The following is a 24,699-nucleotide window of genomic DNA, read 5'->3' on the forward strand; positions in this document are numbered from 1 at the left end:
TTCAATCAATTCCACATGGTAATGATGTGCAAAGTTTACTTATCTGAATAAATAAATAAAATTACTGCAAATAATGCCTGCATGTAAACATTCCACACCTGATTCAATTTTTTTGATTTCCATTTTGCATTAAAAAAATGTGCCTTCAATGGAGGATAAATATCAGAAGTGTCACCAATATCCTCTGAGCTCTGAGCTGTAGTGGATATTAAAAAATAAACAGAAAATCCCCCTAAAAACCCATGATGCTGTCAAACTGACACCTGATGAAGGAGTTTGATATGTGCCGAAGCACACAGATGAGAGACATTTCAACAGATCAAACTCATTTGCAGAATCTGACATGCTATTTCTTAATCCTTTTTAGAATAATTTGTGTGGATAATGCTGCCTGATTTGAACTGGCAAGATTGTTTTTTTACTTAAATAACATTCTCATACATCCAAGTAGGGACAGATCATGTCATGACAGTGAAATGTTTCAGGGCAAGGATGTGAAGACAGTTTAAATTTGCTTGTGTATATGTGTGTATGTGTGTGTGTGTGTGTGTGTGTGTGTGTGTGGTGCAGACTCACGCCATAGCTACATTGCTGCCATCTATGATGATGTGTCTGAGCTCCTGACGTCCCGGCTCATTTGGCAGCTTCAGAGTGTAGGGAGTCCTCAGTGATTGATGGAAACGGGCCAAACCAGTCACTGGGGGAAGTGGGGGGTCGTTTGCAGGAGTCCTTGCTCCGATTCCATGAAACCCCATGTGGCCAATGGTCTGATAGGGAGAGGCTGAGGGTCGGGTGCTGGGCTGAGCTGACTGAGGATAACAATGAAAAACATGACGTATAAAATAACGGAAAGACAAGGAGGTGATTGACATGAATGAGCACATCACCAATCCAAGTCCATGCATGGGCACATTTATGATCATAGCTCAGCCAAATTGTGCATGGAAAAGCTAAGTGACATGGTAAAAATATTTTAAGCCTTTTGCAGCTGTACAAACAGACTTTTTAGTACTTTAAGCTTCTGTAGTTCAAGTATCAAAGTTGGTCTTTGTCAAACAAATTGAAAACATATGCAGCAGCAGTAAAAATCTGCATTTACAGAGAAAAGTTCTCTCATTCTCTAGTTCAAATAAAGAAACGCATATCAGATGAAATCATGCTGTGATTCCTCTCTGGTGTTTTCTACTAGCTCAGCTCTTCATGTGAAATATAAATATTGTCTCATTTTGTTTCATTATTCATCAGTTTCATTTAGAAGTAAAACAGATTCTTTTAATATCTAGTTGACAACCACAATATTTAGAAAATTTGCAAATACAGCAGGAGTAATTAACTTCCTTACCAATGCAGCAACATGCATATTATAGATACTTTCCAGGCATATTTAAAGACACATAAATACCCTGCTTTGAATAAATAATACTGGATGATTTCTTTCTTTTTTTTTAATTTTAACACAAATAACTTATCAATTATCTTTTTAAAAATTCTTAAAATTACATCAGATATTCCTTTGTTATGTGTGAATATGCAGATTTAATTGATGCATTTTTTTTTTCAATATGCATTTTTAATTTCAAATGTTAAACTATGGATTCCACTTCACTGAAATCCATTGTCAGTAGAAGTGCAAAAACTCACAAAACTTGTGGTTCAGATTGTATCGCAATTTTGAGACAAGGGTTGGATAGTTTTTTAGATAAAAAATATGAAACAAACAAACAAACAAACAGACAAAAACTAGAGTCAGGGTTAATTTAAGTTAAAAATGTAATATTTTAGCCCAGATGCAGCCACTTCTGTCTGGGGTCATCACCCTGTAGTTTTTGAGTAATAGCCTATCAATACTGAAGGCTACTGTGCCACAGACAGGCAGAGACTGCAACTGCTCCGATGAGCGAGCAGAGCTGTATGTCAACGTGAAAGCAGCAGATATTGAAGACTTCACAATCTACTTCTGTAACGACAAGCATTCCCACTCCCAGATATAACACTGAAAATGCCCAAAGTCGTGGCCTAAGGGATTTCACTCAATGTAGGTGAAAGACAGCTTTTAAATGAGTCACTCTTCCATAATCCAATCATTGCACTTCAGAGTAAAACACAGCACACATCAGTCTTGTCTATCTTTTCATTGCAACTCTGCATCAAGATTTTGGGAATGATAAATTTAAAAAGTAACGGGCAGTAAAAGGTAAAATGTTGCAATTAATCCATAGGGATCAAAGATTTACTATTTTTGGCAGTTAAGTGTCTTAAACTGAGAGTAAAGTTCCTCCTTAAGCAAATTACTGTGAAAACGGTCTTCTAATGTCAAACTGTGCACATACAGTATTTTGCAGGGGGGAAGTGTAGTGTAGCTCAAATATCCAAGTAAATTAACCATAAGCAAAACACATATATGGGTGGAGGGGGACTTTAAAGTAATACCTACACTTGGGGTTGAAGCTAAAGAGGTGGTGGTGGCAGTGAGCCACTGAGGCGTGCTGCGCAGCGCTGTCACACTCTCAACTTTCACTGATCCTCCCAAAGTCTGAGTCCCACCTCTCGACAAGTAGTCCCTCTGTGAGATGCTGCCCCCTCCCCGTGCAAGGTAGTCTGTTCTGGATCCTGACTGAGTGTCCAGGTGGGCCACTGTCATCATGCGGGACGTCCTGCTATCTGCTGTTTTGGTATTCGTGTGGATAACATCATCGTCATCGTCAATGGTTATAACCTCGTAGTTTCCTGCTCCTCCTTGAGCACTAGAGCTCCTCTTGATAGTGATGGCCTGAAATGAGATTTGACATGATTTTTGTTATTTTTGGAGAAAAACTGGATGCATTACACAATCTTGATTGATTGTCTTGATTAATGATGCGAAGTAAATACTGTGTAAAATCCCTCATTAATTCAGTTTTGAAACAAATTAGTCAATATCATTTGAAAGTCCATTTTTATCATACTTTATAACACCATACATTTGTTAGCAGATATCAGTCTTCAAGGTCTACTATGCAGGAATTGTCAGTTAACATTTGTAAACAGTTTTCAGTGCTGTGTGCACCATTTTCATAGCTGCCTCTTAGATGCATGCTGCTTATGGTCTGACACCTGGTTTCCACCTTATTTCTACAGTCCTGACCTCACCTGCATTGAACACACTGTTGTTAGTTGGGGGCTATACACCAACTGTCCACAGGTTGCAGCCCAGGAATGTCCCGACCACAACAAAATAAGAAGAAAATAAGAAAATACAGGCAGGGGGCAGGGTCTCCGAAGAAAAATGGCACATTTATCTGCCACACATTTCTAGTGGGTCATAAATGATGATTAAGAGGGATTACTTCTGTAAGAGTATGTTGCTTTTTTAGGAAAATCCTGCATAGTATACCTTTAATCAATATGAAAGCAGTGCCTTAAGATTCTAACCATATTCAATTCATCCCATTGTCAAGCCATGAGAGAGATGATTCATTGACAAACTTGTGGCTGGCTGGAGGAGCCAAAATGTGCAATGAAATGAGGTGACAGTATGTGAAGAAATAACAAAAACAGTATTTAAGATCCAGTAAGATGAATCATGAGATAAGAAGTAATTTAATGAAAGTGATTTGACATGAAAAGATCAGAGCGCAGGGTAGAAGAAAGCTCTGAAGAAAACATTTAAATGAGTGATGGGAATTAAATTAAGAGAGATGTAAAAGGGAAGATCAAATGTAGACTTCACAGGATTGAAAGAAAAACATTGCCAAGTACCTCATGTTACATTATCTGAAATTTACCCTGCAAAAAAGCAACTCAGTCGACATTTACATTCAAACTTATTTATGCTAAGAGAGTCAGATCTTTGTCTCATCTCACAGCCTATGGGGCTGGACTAAATTTTGGTGTTTTATCAAAGGACAAGAAGAAAAATCAAAATGTTGAACTGAGAAGCAGCAGTCTTTCTGTGAAGGGATGTACCTGCTGAGTGCTGGTCTCACTGCCGCTGCACTGCCTCCGGTGGCCCAGACCGTTACTACTGCCTCCATGCTGATTGGGCTTAATGTTCTCTGTAGACCTGCCCTGGTCAACCAACACTCTGCTCAGTTCGCGCTCTTTCTCTCTGAATCGAGAGACTGTTGAGGAGGAGGATGAAGAGGAGGGAGTGTCTGGGGGGTTCAATCGTCCTTCTCTTTCACCTCCTTTTGACCACTCTTCACAACGCCTGGTTTCCGCTACGATTTTCTCCAGGACGAGGAAAGTATCCTCTGTCTGTCCCGCCTCCTTGACGACACGCTCCACCACTTCCTGCTGGTAACCCATGGTTCTGAAGAGATTTGAGTTTTAACAAAACAAACAAAAACCCACTTGATTTGACTAAGTCTGAAGCCTCCTATTAGCTTCTGCTGAACACTAGGCTGTATTTCTACACAGAATGACCATAGATTTTAACCTCCATCTCTTACATTGAAATACCATTGAGAAGTTATGTCTTCGCAGTCAGCATGGACAGATGAAACAATTAGGAATTACTTAGTCTTTCTATGTACATATGGAGATAAGGGATCATTCGTGATTTTTGAATTTTCAAATGGTCATTAAATCCCACCCCCCCAAAAATCAAAAAGACTATCACCTTGACTTCAAAATGTGTTTTTCCTTGTTTTAAACCTGCATGGGTGTGATGTAGTTCATCAAATGTTGTTGGAAGTAGATCTCTCGTGTATTTGTGTGTGTGAGTGAAGAGTGTCTGCATGTCATCTCAGCCACAGTAAAGTACATTCTACAGAGAGTGAGGGAGTTACAATAGTTACTGTAAAAGTGCCTAAATAAGCTCAGGTTGCAGCTTACTGGTGTTAGAATGCCATGCATTCCCAGCTGCAGCGGAAATAAAATTCTTGTTTACGAAAGCCACCACAATGTCTCACTATCATCCTTCATCAAGTTCAGTGCATGCTCTGCTCCGACGACACTGCCCGTACACTTGTCTGCCTCACGTAACTGCTGGTGTTTGTGCTATTTATGTGTAAAACTGTTGTCTAGGTAGTTTCAGTACTGCTTTCATTATGCGGATTGACCAGCACAAAGCAATCTGGATCATATTAATCATCCTATGGATTACCGCAAGGAATAGCTGGGAATAGCTCACCTACACCCTGGAAGTTCTACTCTAACTCAGGTCTTCCACAGCCTGCAGGATCAAGCCACCCAGTGTCCTGCAGGCAGAAATCTAACAGAGGAAAATATCATGAGCCACATGCAGGGCAAATATCCTGTGGCTCCAGTGCTTGTCAGTGGGGATTTTAACAGTTGCAGACTCAACTTTGTCTTGCCTGCATTCCAACAATATGTGGACATCCTGAGGAGGGGAACACATTGGACTTATGTTATACAAACATTACCGACATGTACATCTCCTATGCTCAGCCACGGCTTTTGTTTCTCTGACCAGAATTTTGAGTTCCTGCTTCCACACTAAAGAACGGAACTGAAACATCACAAGTCACCGGACCAACAGGGTCCACCAGTGGACGGAGGACAGTACTGCGCTATTGCAGGGCTCACCCTGCACAGACTAGGACATTTTGTCAGGTGAAAGTCTGAACGAGAGGGTCTTAGTCATCACAGACTATATTAAATATATATATATATATATCATGCACAACCTTAGAAAAAAACAGAAAGCCTTTCAACAGCAGGACTGGGTTTCACTCAAAATCATAACAGGCCAAATCGAAAACGAAAGCCAAACTCAAGCATAAAGAAAAACTAGAGCTGGAATTCAGCACCATGAACTCAAGACAAGCTTTTCAGAAAGTTAGAACACTCACTGGCCTTGATCCAAAATTCAAGTTACCTGCAATAACTGACTCCATCTCTTTTGCTGAAAACCTGAACACCTTTTACACTATGTTTGACACCATGGACTGCTCAGACGAATGTAAGGCGATACTAGAGACCCTCCCCATCCCTGAGTCAACACAGCCCGTTCCCTTTACTGTGGAGGATGTACGCCGGCAGCTGAGCCGCTGTAAATTGGGCAAGGCTCCTGGGCTGGATGGTATCCAGGCACAGGTGCTGAAGGAGTACGTTACGGAGCTCTCTCCCATCATGCACTGCCCTCTTGTGGGAGTCCTACAGGACTGCCTCAGTGCCCACCCTGTGGAAAACATCCACTATCATACCGGTACACAAGAAACCCCACCCCACAGAACCAAACCACTATCGCCAAGTTCCACTCACCTCAATAATCATGAAATGACATCCTTCATCCTTCCAGCTGTCAAACCACTCTTGGACCCAAACCAGTTTGCCTACAAGGTCAAAAGGTGGACTGAGGATGCAGTAGCATGTCTCCTCCACCCCCTCCTACAACACTTCGAATCACCCAGTAACTTCACCAGACTCCTCCTCATTGACTTCAGCTCAGCATTCAATACCACCCAGCGCCACAAGATGATCAGGAAACTCCATCACCTGAATGTCCCACCGCTTCTCATCCACTGGGTACACAGCTTCCTCTGTGACAGACCACAATCTGTTAGAGTAGGCAGCATAACATCCTCATTCTCCATCACCAACACTGGAGCCCCACAAGGTTGTGTCCTAAGGCCCCTTCCTGTTTATCCTCTACACCAATGACTGTGGCAGCCCCTCACCCATCATCACATACCTCAAATACTCAGATGACACTGCTGTACTTGCATTACTCAACAATAACAACAACTTGGTTGTAAGCTACCTTGACTCCATCTCCCATCTCACACAGTGGAGCACGGACAATCACTTGCAGATAAATGTTTCCAAAACAAAAGAACTGGTCTTCTACTCCTCCAGCACATGCAGGTCAGCCTCCAACTCCACTCACATCCCCATCAACATCAAGAACAGACTAACACAAATTACATACATGGCCACCGAGATCATTGGCCTCCCAACCCCCAACCTCCCAGACCTCAACAGCATACACCATAGCACTTGACCCCAGTCACTCTCTCAACCCCACACTTTGTACTTCTCCCTTCTGGTTGCCATTACAGGTTGCTGGCATGGAAGAAAGTTAAGTTCAACAGAGTCCTGTCTACCATAACAGAACTGAATAGAACATCCAGACTGTAATGTGCCTGAGTTTGAGTGTTTGTACATGTGAAGTTTGAGAATGTTTTGGGAGTAGCTGTATGGTGTTGGATGTATTCTGTTTTCTGTCCAGTTTGATGCATTTGTGTATGCTGTACGGATGGTGGAAACAATTTTCCTTGCAAAAAGACAAATGAATTACTATTCTTGTTTGAAATGCCCATCCACTAATTGAGATGTGTATTGTGACTAACTTGAAAGATGTAAACCTGTAATTTTACACATAAGAAAAAGATGAATAACTTCATAATTCATCTAAAACTGTGTATGACCTAATTCAAAACCAAACAGAAAATATAAATACAAAGTCAAACTCCCCATTTTCCACTTGACCGATAACTACATAATTTGGCGACAAGTAAGTCCTAATAGCCCAAATTTGATAATGATTCATTCCTTAGCAAACATTTCAAACTTTTATGACCTTTACCTGAAGAAATTGACCAAGCAGCGGAGGTTGGTTTCTGGGCTGACTGCCTCACCATCATCTGAGACTGCCTCTCCGGAGTCCAATATTATTGGACCGACTACTGTATTTGCTTTTGCCGAAGAGGAGAGGGATGATGAAGCAGAGGGGGTTTTGGATCTACAGCTGCTACTGCCTCCCCGGCCTTCTCTGTCCTTCTGTCGGTCCCTCTCTCTGGCTCTATCTGGTGACTCGTCCCTCCGCTCAAGAGAGTACTGTCTCTTTGTGTCCCGAGTCTCGCTCTCAGATGAGCGCCGCTTGTGTGAGGGCCTAGTGCCATTGAGTAGGACAGCCTCGTGACCCAGGGCTCCTACTGCTTTACTCCCTCCAATGACAGATGCTGCTCCCGTTCCTTTCTCCTCAAAGCTGGTGTCAAGGATGCGGTTGGAGAGCTCCGTCACAGGGGTGCTACTCTGTGAGCGATCCTGGTCAACCTCTGCCATGCTGGGATGCAGCATCTGGTTGAGCTGAGCCTGGAGAGGAAACTCATGACAATCACTATAATCACCACACATAAGAAAGTACAATAAAAATTCCCCTAACATGAAAATGCCTGCCTTGGTCATGGTTCATATCGTACTTCCCTGAGTGTAGTGTGTGGTTCTCCTTACCAAGTTTCTGCCAGCTGCCAAAATGATCTGACTTGAACTGTTTCATAAGTTACTCTGAATTAGGATGGCAACCAAATGCACAAATTGACACAAAGAAGCTTTTCTACACTTTTATACACTGGCAAGTTTAATCAATGTACCCGAATGGTCTGAAACTTTTAAAATGCAAGCTAAAATTAAATCTATTGCCAAAATATTAAAAATAATAGAAAAAAAACTGCACATCTACATGATAAGAGCATATGTTTCTATCACAGATTTGTCACTGGAAATGTATCACAGACCCACAGGAATGCTAGAGTTTCTCAAAACCTTAGATGGCTTTATGTTTACACGCAGTGTAATATATATTTTGTACATGTTTATTGACCCTGAAATCAGACTAAAACATAGACAGAACAACATCAGCTATCAAAAATATGTCTCAAGCTTGTTTAGTCTCAGAAATGCTTAGTTCTTGAGTTTTCTGCAGAAGAGGAACAATTAACAATCTGCCTTTTTGTGAGTAATCTAAAGGTATCCTTGAGCCAAGGACAAACAGACCTTCAGAACAGCGGTGTGGGCAGAAAAACATTTGGACAGGGCTGTTAAAAACTGGAAAGGTCAAGGTATTCTGTTTTGTTTTTGTCTACATTTTCCATGATCATCCTGCTATCCCAAACTAACACGTGATCACAAAAAAAGAAACTTTGAACATTTATATAGTTTTTCATTACTACCAAATCATGAAATACATGCTTAAGACATAATAGGTTCTAACATGACTTGGCAGGCATAACTGTGATAAAATTGACAGCCAAGACATCATTCCATTCAGCAGGTTATATGTCTCATATCCTTGAACAAACAGAAAACAATCAACTTTACCACTCTAAATGAAAGCCAAAAATTTGTGTAAACAAATTACTTTCATTCATAAATAGTGATAAACAATACAAGAATCTTAAAACTCCAGTTTAGGGCTGCAACTAATGGTTATTTTCATTTTCAACTAATCTACCAATGAACTTCACGATAAATCATTTAGTCTATGAAATATCAAAAAACTGAAAAATGCTAATCTCAATTTCCCAGCGCCCAAAGTGACATTTTCAAATTGCTTCTTTTCCAACCAACAGTCCAAAACCCAAAGACTTTCATGTAGTATAATAAATGACAGCAGCAAATACTTAGATTTAAGAAGTTGCAACCAAAATTGTTTGCAAAATTTTGTTTCACAATTTTGACTGAAAAATTACTGAAAGGTTTAATTGGTTATCACAACAATTAATTGTCTTTTGATCGATTAATGGATCAGTAAACTAACGGTTGCAGCTCTACTCCAGTGCACCTTCAGTGACTGCATCATATCCACTATCAATGACCACAATGTTCATTGTCATTTAACGGTCACAGCTGGCATAAAAGTAGCGGTTTTTTTTTTTGTTTTTTTTGTTTTTTTTATGGGTGGCTTGTGGGGCAGAGCTGCCATCTTACATCACAATGTGTCGGCAGTGGGGCCTGGAGTTGAATATGGAGATGATTTCACTGTTAGCCAATGAATGTGCCAGCTCATATTCCAGTGACAATCAAGTTAAGCAGTTCAGACGAGTCACTGATGAACAGACAAGCGTTTTAAACTTATTAATTGTAGAAAACAGTCTCTCTACAACACGAGATGCCATTGGCAGTTTTGCAATGACCCTTAGGAGTGAATTTCTAAAATCTGAAAACATCTTGGGGGCAACTGTCTATTTCATACATGATGAAAAACAGGTGGAATTTCCCAACTTCATTTGGTCTTTCAGCTGCCGTGTAACAGGGAATTTGGTATCTGACACTGATGCGATGTGCCTCTTGCATAAGTCAATATGCATTTCCTGAAATATGGTGAAATATGTTCTTACATGGCCTGGGACTTGAGCTACCAAGCAGAGCACCAAGTTTAGGCAATGACAGTCGCAGAGGACATAAAACTGCACGTTTAGATAAAATAAGATAATCCTTTATTATCAACAAGCAAAACAAAAAAAATGCACCATATTACTCTGATTTTAACTGCACTGATTACCAGTGAATTTTAGTAACTTTTCATTTCTAATGCTTTGAACGAGCGAGCTCCTGCATTTCTTCATGACCGTTTGCATCCCCACTGTCCTCCTAGAACAGGGGTTGGCAACCCACGCTCTTTTGTCCCTCTGCCGTGGCTCACTGCAGCTTTGAAAAAAATAATGTGAATAAATAATGGCTATTTTACTTTATTGTATGTGTTATCATTTTTTTTTCAATTGAATACTTCTTATTTTGGAGATCGAGGTGATCTTGGAACATTAAGATAAAAAGTGTTTTAATATTTTGTCAATCAAAATATGTGACATCCTACATGCGTAACCGGTCGCGGCCTGACTGCTGAAAAGTACCAAGCTGGAGACAAACATTTTCGGAACTGCTGCAGAAAGCTGATCAGAGCAAACATACTTTCAAGAAGTGGATAGAATCTACAAACTCAACCACTGCTGCTAGTTTTGTGGCAGCTCAGAAGATAGTCAGGGGCAGAAAGCCGTTAACAGAAGGAGAATTTCATTAAAATAAAAAAGCATCAATCGACGGACTTCAAAAACAAAAGTGAAATTGTTCAGAAAATTTGAGATAAGGCTGTCAAGGACAGGACCATAAAGATGGCAGCAAACATCACCAGTCAACAAACTAGGGACATTAATTTGGCTCCAAATTTTCAGCGCAAGCTTGACAGCGTTTGCCAGAGATGTACAGAGAAGTAGTGTACATGTCTGGCACCGTCTCACTTCCCCTCTTTGAGAGAGTTTAAAGAAGCACACAATCAGATAAATTACGAATATTTACAGCGAGCAGTCATCGCAATGCAAACTGCTTTTAGGGAAAGACTGCGTGAGTTAAGAGAGGAAAAACGAATTATCCTTTCCCATCACTTATGCGAGCAGATTTTCTCCAGCACAAACTACATAAAAAGCAAACATCGCTCGCATCTCATGGATGAAAGCTTGCAATCCTGTGTGAAGATCAAAGTCATGTCCTACAGTCCTGATATAAGCTCTGCAGTGACGTTCAGGAACAGAAATCACATTAATCAAGTGAAAAAATCATTTAATAGGCTATTATTTTGCAAATATAGTATATTTATATATTGGACCATGTACTGATGTAGTTTAGTTTTTTGTTCAGGCTCAACAGTGGATTGCCGTAAGTGACTGAGAAAAAAAAAAAAAAAAAAAAAAAAAGGATGACGGAGTCATAATTAAATATAAACTGGTATATTTTAATGTTTGCTCTTTTTAAAGTAAATATGATGCAGCTATATACTATTATTAATTTGAAATTGGGCTGCTTCTTTATTTTTTTCCACAAATAAGGGAAGGACTTGCATTAACAGGCTTGCATTATGTATATTTTATTTGAAAGTAACCCTATACGTGCATTGGTGCATACGTGCATTTAGCATGGATCCTTGCATCTTAGTTGCAAATTATGACTCCATTAACCTTTAAACTCCTAAAGTCTGCATTCCGTCCACAACGTGTCAGACAGAGCTGATAGCTGCCATTCTAGACAATGCTTCCAATTCCGCTGGGCACGTTCCGCTTCAGAAGTGTCCCAAAAATGGCTCTCTGCTCTGCTCTGCGATTTGATTTGGTATTAAAATTCATCTTGATGTATATTTCAAATTGATAGTGCACCAGACACTTTCTGCAAAGCTGACATTCTTATTCATTCAGCCTGTTTTTCATCAGATAATGATATGAAAAAATCTTATGTGAAATAAGCGACTACAAACTTTGGGTAGACTAGATTGACTGAAATGTTCAATAAAATCCGAGCACCAAAAATGACTAAGATGTCGACAGTTTTCAATGACTAAAACTAGACTGAAATAGCAACGGATGAGACTAAAATGCCCTGACTTTTCGTATACTAGAATTACTTCTAGGGTTTGGCTGTAATATGGTAATAAGGTCTCCTGGAGTACTTAGCCATATAATATATACAAATAACTAACTAACTAACTAACTAACTAAATAAATAAATAAATAAAGTATACTAAAAAGCAATAGTTTTCTGTTTCATTCCCGTCATGAAAAAAATCCTGCTGTGCAATGTGTGCATATATATATAATAAACACCTTAAGAGTATCTGTCCAGCACCACTGTCTGTGTGGTTGAAGATGCTATGAAGGTGACGACAGAACTTGTTGTAAACAATGTAATCAGTCAAAAAAAATAGCCTGGAAAAGAAAGTATGCTTGTTTTTTTCTTCCAGAAAATGAGAAAAGGCTTAAAGATTAGTCTGAATGTTGCTGTGTGCAAGACACATGTCCATTTTCATTACTGCCAATCTATTGTTCATTTGTTCCTTTGGTTGACAGACGGCTGACAAACCATGCCTCCGGCCATGGCTATTGTCAGCGTGGGCACATAGAAACAGCTGACAAAATTAACACTGATTTAATGTAAGATCGTATTTTTGAAGTTCAGCAATGATCCAGACATGCATGGGACAGGGACATCTATTAGAGTTTATAATCCAAACTACCCAGTAGATACATTTTACTGTTTTTTAAATTTGCTGAAGTTATCCAAAGGCACTCAGCTGGACAAAGTGGTTATGCCATACTGTAATAAATCATAATAAATCATATCAAAAAACACTAACCAGGGAGGATGCGTTTGTGGTAGTAGGGCTATAGGCCAGTCCCAGTAACTCTTCCTTCAGGGCACTGGGCAGCAGGAGAAGCTCCATAGTGTACTTATCATCCCTTTCCTCCACAAAGGACTTGAATGCTCGTTTCACTGCAGGCTCTCTGTCACTTAGCAGACTTCGCTTCTCCTGGATACAAAACACACACACACTTCATGCTTTCGTGTATTTTTTTTCTTTTCTTTTAAATAGAGTGCAATTCATTATTATTTATGTTAATGATTAATCTTTTGATTAACTTGTCTATTAAATGATTAATAGCTTGGCCTATTACTGAAAATCGGCCTCAAAAGGCTAGTTTTGTCACAAGTTGTTTCATTTACTATCATATAGGGCAAAGAGAATCAGCAAATGTTGAACATTTGAGAAGCTGGAACCAGTTAATTTAGGTATGTATGTAAAAATTATCTTAATGTTAAATGATAAAATTGCTGCCCATTCATTTGTAGTTGATCGACTACACAATCAATCTCAACTTTACTTTGGAAGATTAAAATTTTCAGTAGACTATGAAAGTTGCTGTAAAGTCTTGTCTCACAAGTCAAAATACACATTACTGATGTACAGAATAGTGAAGAATGAATGTGGCTGAACAGTGTGGCTCTGAAGTGCTCACGTTCATGATATCACTTATAAAATGTCCATCCATCGAGGCAACACTACTGAATAATAAAATTATGTGTGATCACAGATTATTAGTCCCTCTACCTGGAATAATGCTACAAATTGCTGAACTCTGCTCTGAGCCATCACTACAGGTTCAGCCCGGCCCAACAACCGCAGGCAGCCTGGCTCAGGAACTAGAACTTCAGCACTTGTGTCCCGTATGAGCCTGTCCAGGAAGAGGCCCCGAGCACCAGCAAAAATACAGTGCATGTCCACTGGGTACCGTTCTTCTTTCTGCAGTTCGGGGTCGCACAGGCCTCGAACATATTCCTACATCAAAAGGAGAAGAAAAAACTGTTACTGTATGTCAATTACAATTACTACATACTGTATGGTGAAAACTGCTTTTTGCAGCTTGACAGACAAACTGGAAATTTTGAAAAAAGAAAGAAAGCAGTGAAAATGGATGTGGCCATTTAAGAAGCACAGCAGAGGCACACACTAACTACTAAATGATTTGGTAAAAACTACATAAGCCCAACAGGACTCTCAACAGTCCATCAGTACAACAATTTTAGTGACACATATACGAAAGGTATACACTCTTCTGACAGGTACTGACCAAACTTCTCATTGATTATGAAATATTCAACAATGACAAAGAGTGGGAAAGAAAGAAAGATGTCAGACTTCCATACTCTGTGAACCAGATCACAAATATTTGCATGTGATTTATGAAATTAAACAATCAATAAAATGAGATGGGATTTCCAGTAGGTCCTCTGAAATAACCAAATGAGCTGAGATAACATAGCTGCTAGTAGTTTGGGTTTTATTACTGATAAAATGCTGAAATGCCTGTGCATTTGTTTTTTTGTTATTTTTCCAATATTGTGAACACCAAAAACTAAATTCCATTCACCTTCATTTATTGTAGTGAAGTCAGAAAACTAGTTTGCCAGGGGTAACGGTTATGCAGTCTTGAAGGACCAGTGGACACCATTGAAAAAACAAAAAAATCAATATAAACCCCCCAAAATGCATGCTTTATAAGAAGACACTAATTCTCATCGCTCGCTTTTTGATTATCCATGACCCAACAAATATCACCATTTATTCCCAATATTAAACAGCAGAGCTCATAGACATGCAGCCACATCTGCCCATTGCACATGACCAAAGAAGTGCTAAAATAATGAAAGAAGACCAGTATTAGTCTACTGGCAATTACAAATTGTAATAGTAAAAAACACACACCACACCAATCAAAAAAGATGCAAGTAGCTCTAGTAATTAAATTCTGGTCAAAATCACATATCATGGTCATAGAGGGAAAACAGAGTGACTGTATTTTGGCTTTATTTTGGAGTTAGGCTTTAAGTAATCAGCATTCAAGATATCAAACCAATATACAGTACCAGTCAAAAAGTTTGGACACACCTTCTCATTACATGGTTTTTCTTTATATTTTCTACATTGTAAAATAATACTGCAGACAACAAAACTAACTAAAACTAAAATAACTAGTGGGATTATGTGGTATGCAATTAAGTGTGAACAAAGCAAAATGTGCTGCATATTTTAGATTCTTCAAAGTTGAAACCGTATAAATTGATGACAGCTTTGCACACTGCAGCTTGTTTGCATATAACATCACTCGTGTAGTGGTGCAGACTGCAGATGGAGGGCAGGAGGTGATTTTTTGCATAGGAAGCATTATAACACACTCTCAAAATGGCTGTTTCACTTCGTTCAAAGTTATTCAAATTGATCAAACCGAGAAACCATGAGGGTTTTTTGCTTTTTTAGCTTTTGAGTACCAAAAGTTGTTGATAAGGGTGAAAACTGAAAGAAATTGAGTGATAAGCACTGGAAAAAAAACAAAAACGGTTTGTGATCCTTCGTCGGTGGTCAGGAGGAGCTGAGTCAGATAATGGTTGAATTAGCTATTATTTTAAATCTATGGTGAGAGATTTAAAGTAACATCTACAGGCAACACAACTAACACTTGTTAACTCATGGTTAACAGGTTCACAAAAGACAGGTGAACGTAAATAACTTACCATGCCATGCAATTGCAATGAACTGCAATGACTTCTGTGTCTTGTTTCTTGATGATCTTTAGTGGCATTTCACCGGACCTTTGTGAGTGATTAACCTAGCAAACAACCGTAATTTAAAAGTGACATTGACCACAGGACAATAAAAGCTACTCACGCAAAAACAAGACAACAGTCGTCCCGGAGCACCTTGGTACCAAGACTGTGGACCCAACCGCTGACAAAAAGGTTGTATGCCTCCATACATATGCTTTCATTTCATTTCTAGAGTAGAACGATGTCTGAATGAGCAGGTAGTTGGTTATATCTACTGCCTTAGTAGCATGCACATCTTTCAGGTCAGCTGAAAAATCGCTCCTCTTCATAACGTTGGGGTCACATCCAACATTTGTTCTGATTTTGTGTTTATACCTTTCTCTTGTAATTTCATCTAAACTAGCAGAGTAAAAAGAGTAAAAACCTTCATCTCAACCATTTTGGTTTTCACTTCCTGCCCTTTATTTGAATTTAACCCGTGATACGTCTACAAATAATCTATTGACTTTCTCTCCATGAGCTTCATGAGGTAGTCACCTGGAATGGTTTCAAACTAACAGGTGTGACTTGTCAGAAGTTTACTAGTGGAATTTATTGCCTTCTGCAAGATCACCAGTTGTGTTTTGCCAAAAGTGTTGGTATACAGTAAACAACCATATTCATCAACCTAGTAATTCATATTATGGCAAGAACCAATAACTTTAAGACAAGAAGGTCACTGCAAAATTTCAAGAATTTTGAATGTATCATCAAGCGCATCACCATCAATCACTGATTAGACTGACGCATATGAGAAAAGAAAGATCAAGAGTTACCTCTGCAGAGGATAACTTCATTGCATTATCAGCCTCAAAAATCTCAGAGTAGAGCCCACATAAATGCTTTACAGAGTTCAAGCAGAGAAACCTCTACATCAGACACTAGTCAACATGAACTGATCAGACGAGATTGTGTGAATCACACCTTCACAGTCAAATTGCTGCAAAGAAACCACTACTACAAGAGGGAAAGAATTGCTTGGATTGAGAAACACAATGAGCCAGTGGAAATCTGTACTTTGGTCTGATGAGTCCAATTTGGAAATTTTTGGTTCCAACCAGCGTGTCTTTATGAGACGCCGAGAAAGTAGACAGATGGCAGCTGCATGTGTGGTTCCTTCCATGAAGCATGGAGGAGGAAGTGTGATGATGGTTTGCTGTTGATACCACTGACAATTTATTCAAAATTCAATTATACACTTAACTAGCATGGCTACCACAGCATTCTGCAGGGACATGCGCTCCCATTGGGGTTGTGCCTCATGGAACCATCATGGGACCATCATGGGATCATCACTGCCTGCCCTCAATAGGTACTGATTTATTTTCAAACAAGGAAACCATAGAAATAGTTATTAAACCTGTAGTATTATGCTGTTTGTCTGTCGACCTTTACCAACTAATTTAAATAAATTTGTCATCTCAAAACATCAACCTGTATTCTAACCCAATTAAGCTGCTTTGAGAAGTTTTACCCTTAATTGGCTCGTCTTTATTAGATATGATCAATCAGTAGTTTATTTGAGGATTTCCACTCAAGATTTAGAGTGCATCACAGCACAGAGACAGCACTTGTTAAAGTTACAAATGACCTTCTAATTGCATCAGACTTGTCTCTCTGCAAGTCTTACTGGACCATTGACCATGGTATCCTATTGCAGAGACTGAAACATTTCATTGGCATTAAGGGAACTGCACTAAGATGGTTTAAATCCTACTTTTCAGATCGCTCTTAGTTTGCACGTTGGTGATGACTCCTCTGTGCTCGCTAAAGCCAGCTTCCCTTAGGGAACATTATTAGGAAACATTCAATAAATTTTCATTGCTATGCAGATGATACCCAGCTACATTTATCAATGAAGCCAGAAGAAACCAATCAGTTAACTAGACTACAAGCATGTCTTCAAGACGTAAAGACCTGGATGACCTGGAATTTTCTGATGCTAAATTTGGACAAAAGTAACGTTATAGTACTAGGCCCTAAACACCTTAGAAACTCACTTTCTGATGATATAGCAGTTATGGATGGCATTGCGCTGGCCTCCAGCACCACTGTAAAGAATCTGGGAGTTATCTTTGATCAGGATATGTCCTTTCACTCCCATGTAAAACAAATTTCAAGGACTGCCATTTTTCACTTACGTAACATTGCAAAAATCAGGCACATCCTGTCTCAAAATGATGCAGAAAAACTAGTCCATGCATTCATAACTTCCAAGTTGGATTATTGCAATTCCAGGCTGCCCAAATTCATTGCTAAAATATTCTCCAGTTGCTCAAGAAGGGTGCAGCACGTGTTCTGACAAAAATGAGGAAGAGAGATCATATTTCTCCGATATCACCCACTCTGCACTGGCTCCGTGTAAAATTCAGAATAGAATTTAAAATCCTTCTCCTTACTTACAAAGCCATGAATGGTCAGGCACCATCTTATCTTAAAGAGCTCATAGAACCTGGATTGAGGATTATAGCTACATCTCCTGCCATGGCCATGCCTGACATCTACTGCAAATGCCACTACTGTTAGTCATACTTCCATTATTATTCCATCCATAGTGCTGTCACACACATAAATGTATCATACTATGCTATATATATACAACATATAGTTAAGAGTCTATTAATGAACTGTCACTGTTACTGTGATTAGTGAGTATGGTCTGCACCAGCTCTGTATGGAAAGTGTCCTGAGACAACTTCTGACTGAATTGAATTGAACTGAATTTGATTTTCAGCATTACAATGACCCAAAACACATTCTCAGGCTATGTAAGGGCTATTTGACCAAGAAGGAGAGAGATGGAGTGCTGTATCAGATGGCATATTTTCATGGCCATTGAATCACCCAATAAATCCAACTGAGACACACTGAGATGAGATGGACCGCAGAGTGAAGGAAAAGCAGCCAACAAGTAATCAGCATACACACCGGAATTCCTTCACACTGTTGGAAAGCTGGGTGAGAGAATGCCAATAGAGTGCAAACCAAAGATGGCTACTTTGAAGAGTCTAAAATATGAAACACAGTTTGCTTTCTTTACACTCTTTTTGAGGTGCACATAATTTCATGTGTTATTTCATAGTTTGATATCTTCAGTATTAATCTACAATGCAGAAAAGAATAAAGGAAAACCATTGAATGAGAAGGTGTGTCAAAACGTTTGACTGAGTGGCTGCACTGAAAGCATTGCATATACTGCAATATTGCACATACTGCTTATTGTTTATATTTATCACCCAAAACTACACACATTTTTTGATGTAAATATCTGTTTATATTCTTAGTTATACTGTATTTTTTATTATATTATTAAAATATTATATAACGTGCATTATACTTTATAATAAACATGTATTATATATGTATTATACTTTATAATACACATTGAACAGTGTAAAGATGAACCAAGAAGGTTCTGATGAGTTTTATTTGTTTTTGTTACGTTTGAATGAAGTGTGTTGGTATTTGCAATGACAAAATTACTGTTTCTGTAAATCAAGTCTGGTGGCTTTGGTGAAAACAGGTGTCTATAATATTGCCAGACACTTATTACAACAATCTGAGCCCGTCTGTAGCAAAAACAAACACTTACAGGGGACGTACGTTGATGGTGCATTTCTACTGATCACATGTTTTACAGTGTCCTACTTTTTTTGGTATCAGGGATGTACTTTCTATTTCAATATCGCTCATGAAGAGAGAAAAATACTTTCGTCTCAGCTGTAAATGCTGTTAAATTCAGCTAACTTAATTAGCTTTCAACAAAGGCAGACAGACCCTCCAAGGCCTAAACACTACTTGATCACTAATGTCAACTGACTCTCCCTCTGTTTAAAAAATAATAAATTAGAACAATAAGTTATGAATAGTGAGGCAACAAAATTAAATTCCAATAGACAGAACAAAACACAGGACCTTTATCAATTTACTCCAATTTTAGAGACTGTAAAAACTGCAACGACTGTAAAAAAAACGGTTATAGCCAAAATATTGTTTCGAGTCATTAACTCTCAATTTTTCTCTGCATTTAACTGACCATGGGCAATAAAGTGCACAGCACACAGAAACAGGGAATAGAGATCAATATGATTCATAGTGCTAAAAGGTTGCTTCTTAAGCATCAATGGCATATGCTTCATTGTAAACATAAGTAACTCTGCATTTGGTGGTCAGCTTGTTCCTTTTCTCATCTACAATGATTTCTGCTGCGCTGAAAAGTCACTTGCTATCCACACTTGTGTGTGGTGCACAGAGGTAGACTCGTACTGCTTGTGTGAGAGCAGGAACCCAGCTTTTACTGTCCTGCCAAAAAGCAAGCAATATAAGCAAACGTAGCATGCAAGGAGCCAGTCTGTGGTACTTTCTCTCGGGTCTAGGAGCCGCTTGTTGCCAACTCGCCTCACAATTCAGACAAATGTCTAATGTTGAAATTTTTACGGTGCATTACGTTGAAGCACACCTTGCAAATTGCAAATTTATTACCTTTTTCAGAGACCTGGTAGAACTGCTGCTACCGTTCTGTGTCATCTGATCGGCCCTTCTGATTGGCCTTAATACAGACCACAGATCAAACTATTAACAATGCATATCAGCGGATAACGATCGGTGGCCCATTGATTGGAGCACCCTTACCATTTTCATGTGCAGCAGCTTTCTCTTGAAACTACACCACGTTCCAAAATATTATGCAAATGATATTTTTCTCAGACTTTCCTAAAAAGTCGATGCAAATCACAGTCAGTATAATTTTCAAGTCATCAACCGTTTGAGTATAATTCAAATTTTTTTTTAAAAAATAAAAACACAAAATGCACTGTTCCAAATTATTATGCACAACCGAGTTTCAAAACATTTCATAGGTTGTAAAGAACTAAAAATGGTCATTTGTTGAATTTGCAGCATTAGGAAGTCATATTTACTGAAATCAAAAGCTATCTAAATCAAAAACATCTTAACAGGTCAAGTTACATGTTAACATAGGACCCCTTCTTTGATATCACCTTCACAATTCTTGCATCCATTAAACTTGTGAGTTGTTGGAGAGTTTCTGCTTGAATGTCTTTGCAGGATGTCTGAATAGCCTCCCAGAGCTGCTGTTTTGATATGAACTGCCTCCCACCCTCATAGATCTTTTGCTTGAGGATGCTCCAAAGGTTCTCAATAGGGTTGAGGTCAGTGGAAGATGGGGGTCACACAATGAGTGTCTCTCCTTTTATGCCCATAGCAGCTAACAATGATGTGTTCTTTGCAGCATGAGATGGTGCATTGTCATGCATGAAGATGATTTTTGCAGTCTTGTTGGGACATGGTGGCCATCAACCAACCACTCCATCCATCTGGACCATCTAGGGTTGCACGGCACTCATCAGTAAACAAGACTGTTTGAAAATTATCTTCTATTTCTGAGCCTACCGCAAGCGTTTCTGCTAGTGAGCATTGTTAAGGGGTGGCTGAATAGTAGGTTTATGCACAACTGCAAATCTCTGGAGGATCCTACACCTTGAGGTTCACGGGACTCCAGAGGCACCGGTGGCTTCAAATACCTGTTTTCTGCTTTGTAATGGCATTTTAGCAGCTGCTCTCCTAATCTGATGAATTTGTCTGATCGAAACCTTCCTCATTATGCCTTTATCTGCAGGAACTGGTCTGTGCTCTGAATCAGCCACAAATCTCTTCACAGTATGATGATCACCCTTAAGTTTTCGGAAAATATCTAATGTTTTCATACATTGTCCACGGTATTGCACTTTTGATGCTTTTTGGCATCAGAGAGATCATTTTTCTTTCCCATAACACTTGAAACCTGAGGCCTGCTTAATAATGTGGAACGTCCTTCTTAAGTAGTTTTCCTTTGATTGGGCTCACCTGGCAAACTAATTATCACAGGTGTCTGAGATTGATTTCAATTATCTAAAGAGCCCTGAGACACAATACCATACATGAATTTAATTGAAAAAAAAAAATTAAATGTTTATGACACTTAAATCCAATTTGCATAATAATTTGGAACGTGGTGTACATAACAAAAAAAGTTGCTTTGTTACGGGAATAACAGAGGAAGTGCCAATATAATTTGGTATGGTTATGAAGGAGGCTATTTATGACTCCTGTATCACTCTTATCATGAGCTGAATGAAGTGACAGTGAAATTTCTCAGTTTACTGGCAGAGCTTGGAACAGCTGGGTATAGGGGGAGTAACTTACAAAACATACTCATGACACAAGATACAGAAGTGTGAACAATGCTCTTGTATGGGGAAATCACACAGAAATAAATAAATGCTACAGATGTTGACAGCTATTTGCATGTGTATGTGTAGTAAATGCATCTCCTTTAAATTGATGGCTGTGTTTAGAGTTGACTTTTGTGTAAGATAATGTCACTGAGTTGCATGCAGACCTGTTTAACTAACAGTGCTGCCACATTCTGGATGACAAAGGTGACAGTTTTGAACCAAAGTGAACCAGGAAGGCCCCAAGAGCCTTTGAAGTGATTTGAGATGGTCCTTAGAAAAATAATGATTCATTAATTTCACTATTTGATTATTCTTTAAATAATCTAATTAAGAATATGATACACAAATGAAGACAAAGGAATACTGCATATTCATGACTACTAGTCATAGATGACTACTGTAATCAGAGAATCATTAGTATCTAGAAGTCAGATACAATTTTATACAACAAAAAACAAAAACAACAACAAAGGTCCCATATGGACATCCCCAGGACGTTATCAGGACTGCTTATCCTGAAAAACAGTTAGCTAGTCATACAGTATCACTAACCCCAACAAAACATCCACTGACTGGTTATTTATAATCCACTAATGCAGTCTTTAACTTGGACATTCATCAACCCCTGTCACTGTTAACATAAATACCTGCACACTGTAAATTTCACTGTTGTTTATTGCCTAATCATTCATTGTATATATTGCTTATTGTTTACTTTATAGTTTTGCATTTCTTAACTTCTTGTTCAGTCTTATTTATTCATTCATTTATTTATTGTCTTCTTGTTGAGCTGAATGTCTTTTTCCCTATGGAAGTACATTGAATGTAATGAAACCGGGGTCAAATCCCTTGTATGTGCACTCATACTTGGCCAATAAAGCCAATTAGGCCAGAAAATATTTATTTGGAAAAAAGAGTTGCGTAACAGACATTGGAACAATAAAACATTCTTAATTACTACATCCTCATAATAAGAGAGACTCTATGATGATTGAGAAAATTCTGCAACTGGTCATATGTATGATAGGGACTGACAAAAACTACAGACTTATGCATTATGTTTGCTTCTCATACTGCAACAACTGAGTTCTCAACTATTTAGTTTCTGTCACTTCTACCTTTTGCATGTCAATCTTGTTAAAGAATGTTTTACCCTGGTTCACCTGTCCAGCAAAATGAAAATTTTAAATTTGAAAAGTTTTTCTTTCACCTCATGATGATCTTTTGATTGTCCAGCAGTGTGGCCTCTCACAGACTTGCCTGTAACACGACACCACTCTTATTGTGACTAGACTGTAATGTCATTTAGCCTCCAGTTTGCTCCCTAATCACAAGCTGTGGTTGGTAACACAAGTTTCACATAACTATATGATGATACAACTGTGAATTATTTTAACGCAAACAACCGAGACATGTAAACACGAGTCATGAACTAGTAAAAATAATTCTCAATCTGAAATGTACTGTCTATGACCTGTGACTGTGTTCATCACAACTCTGTCTCACAGTGAACTATTGGTTTGTTGAAACTGCAAGTGAAACTGTAGTACAAGCCCTCACCTTCGCCTTTGACACGTCTTCTCTGTTTCCTCTGAGCTGCAGCCATATCTGCCGTGATGTTTTGCTACCGTGTGGCTGTCCCGTGTGGTCCAACAGTCCAATGATTGTGAATTTTACTTTAAAAACCTGCTCCACTCGAGGCTTGGCACATTTCAGCTCCTCTTCTTTGTCCTCTAGCACTGTAAACTCGTCCACAGTCGGGGCCTCTAGCTGTTGCCTCGCGACTGACACAGGGAGCCTACTGGTCGGCTGCTCCGGGCACGTTAGCTCGGTGACTCGTCTCATTCCGAGGAGGGGCCGCGTTGTTGACATTCCGCCTCTCAGTCTGACCGTCGCTCCTGACAACGACGTCTCAATATTCCAACCTTTCGGCGCTGTTAGTAACCTTTGGCGTTTTCATGGTCTCTTTTGGTGTGTTCTCCAGAGCAACGAACCGACATTTACAGTGTCTCATAACATGAACACACGGAGAGCTTGCTTCATAAGTCGGAAGCCCCGAGTGACGTATCCGGAAAGTCCCGGTAATGGCGTCATCAATACACGACAGTTAAGCGTGGTCCTCATGGCGAGTCGATGATGTCAATCAGTCAAGATGTGGTGAAAACAAACCATCAACACAAGGCGCAGAGTGACCTATATTCCAACGACATCAAAACCGTAGATGAAGATCCTGTAAGATGAGACTGTTACTTTTGTAAAACCACTAATGCGTCTACGAGATAATGTGAGAATAGGCTCGTTCGAGATTAGCTAGACCTGGGCAGAATCTGTCACCAGCGATCGATGTAAGCGATGCATGCCGGTAAGATTTGTGTACGATTTGATCCCGATTTACTTGACTCTGACGTCATACAGAAGCGCGTAACCTCACGAGATCGAGGCGGCCGCAGTTACGATAGCCAGACGCCGCAGCGGCGCTCCACCGACTGCAAGACCCAGGGGCATGATCTGGGAAGCTCCTGATTGTCGCCTGATTAAAGGGCTAATTGGTTCTTGGTTCTGACTGTAAACACTATGCTTTTTAGAGAATCCTTATTTTTTGTATAATTGTAATATGTAAGACTAGATTGTAGGCTATTGGTCTTCAATAAAGGTTTTGTCTGTTAAACATATTTTGTGTAGTTGATAATCAGAATAAAGGTTGATATATACATATATGTTTGTGTACATATGTTCATATGTATACACAATATACAATTACAAAGCATGTGTTTTACAAGGCAGACATAAAAAGAATAAAGGAAAGGACATAGTGCCCGATACACACATACTT

General features: G+C 39.2%; 1 protein-coding gene across 1 annotated transcript in view; it reads right to left on the reverse strand.

The window, feature by feature from the left end:
* The window catches only part of n4bp1 (nedd4 binding protein 1), a 36,650-nt gene extending 12,718 nt beyond the window's left edge, over positions 1 to 23,932 (reverse strand). Inside the window, exons 1-7 of the mRNA XM_076733052.1 lie at positions 23,427 to 23,932; positions 13,598 to 13,825; positions 12,845 to 13,018; positions 7,532 to 8,040; positions 3,946 to 4,291; positions 2,435 to 2,770; positions 577 to 809 (exon numbers count right to left, since the gene is read on the reverse strand). Coding sequence (XP_076589167.1) covers positions 577 to 809; positions 2,435 to 2,770; positions 3,946 to 4,291; positions 7,532 to 8,040; positions 12,845 to 13,018; positions 13,598 to 13,825; positions 23,427 to 23,738 — 2,138 coding nt within the window. The 5' untranslated portion in view covers positions 23,739 to 23,932. The remainder of the gene's footprint in view (positions 1 to 576; positions 810 to 2,434; positions 2,771 to 3,945; positions 4,292 to 7,531; positions 8,041 to 12,844; positions 13,019 to 13,597; positions 13,826 to 23,426) is intronic.
* Between the last annotated feature and the right edge of the window lie 767 nt (positions 23,933 to 24,699).

The sequence above is a fragment of the Chaetodon auriga genome, chromosome 6 (assembly GCF_051107435.1).
Source record: "Chaetodon auriga isolate fChaAug3 chromosome 6, fChaAug3.hap1, whole genome shotgun sequence".
In the NCBI taxonomy this organism is placed as follows: domain Eukaryota; kingdom Metazoa; phylum Chordata; class Actinopteri; order Chaetodontiformes; family Chaetodontidae; genus Chaetodon; species Chaetodon auriga.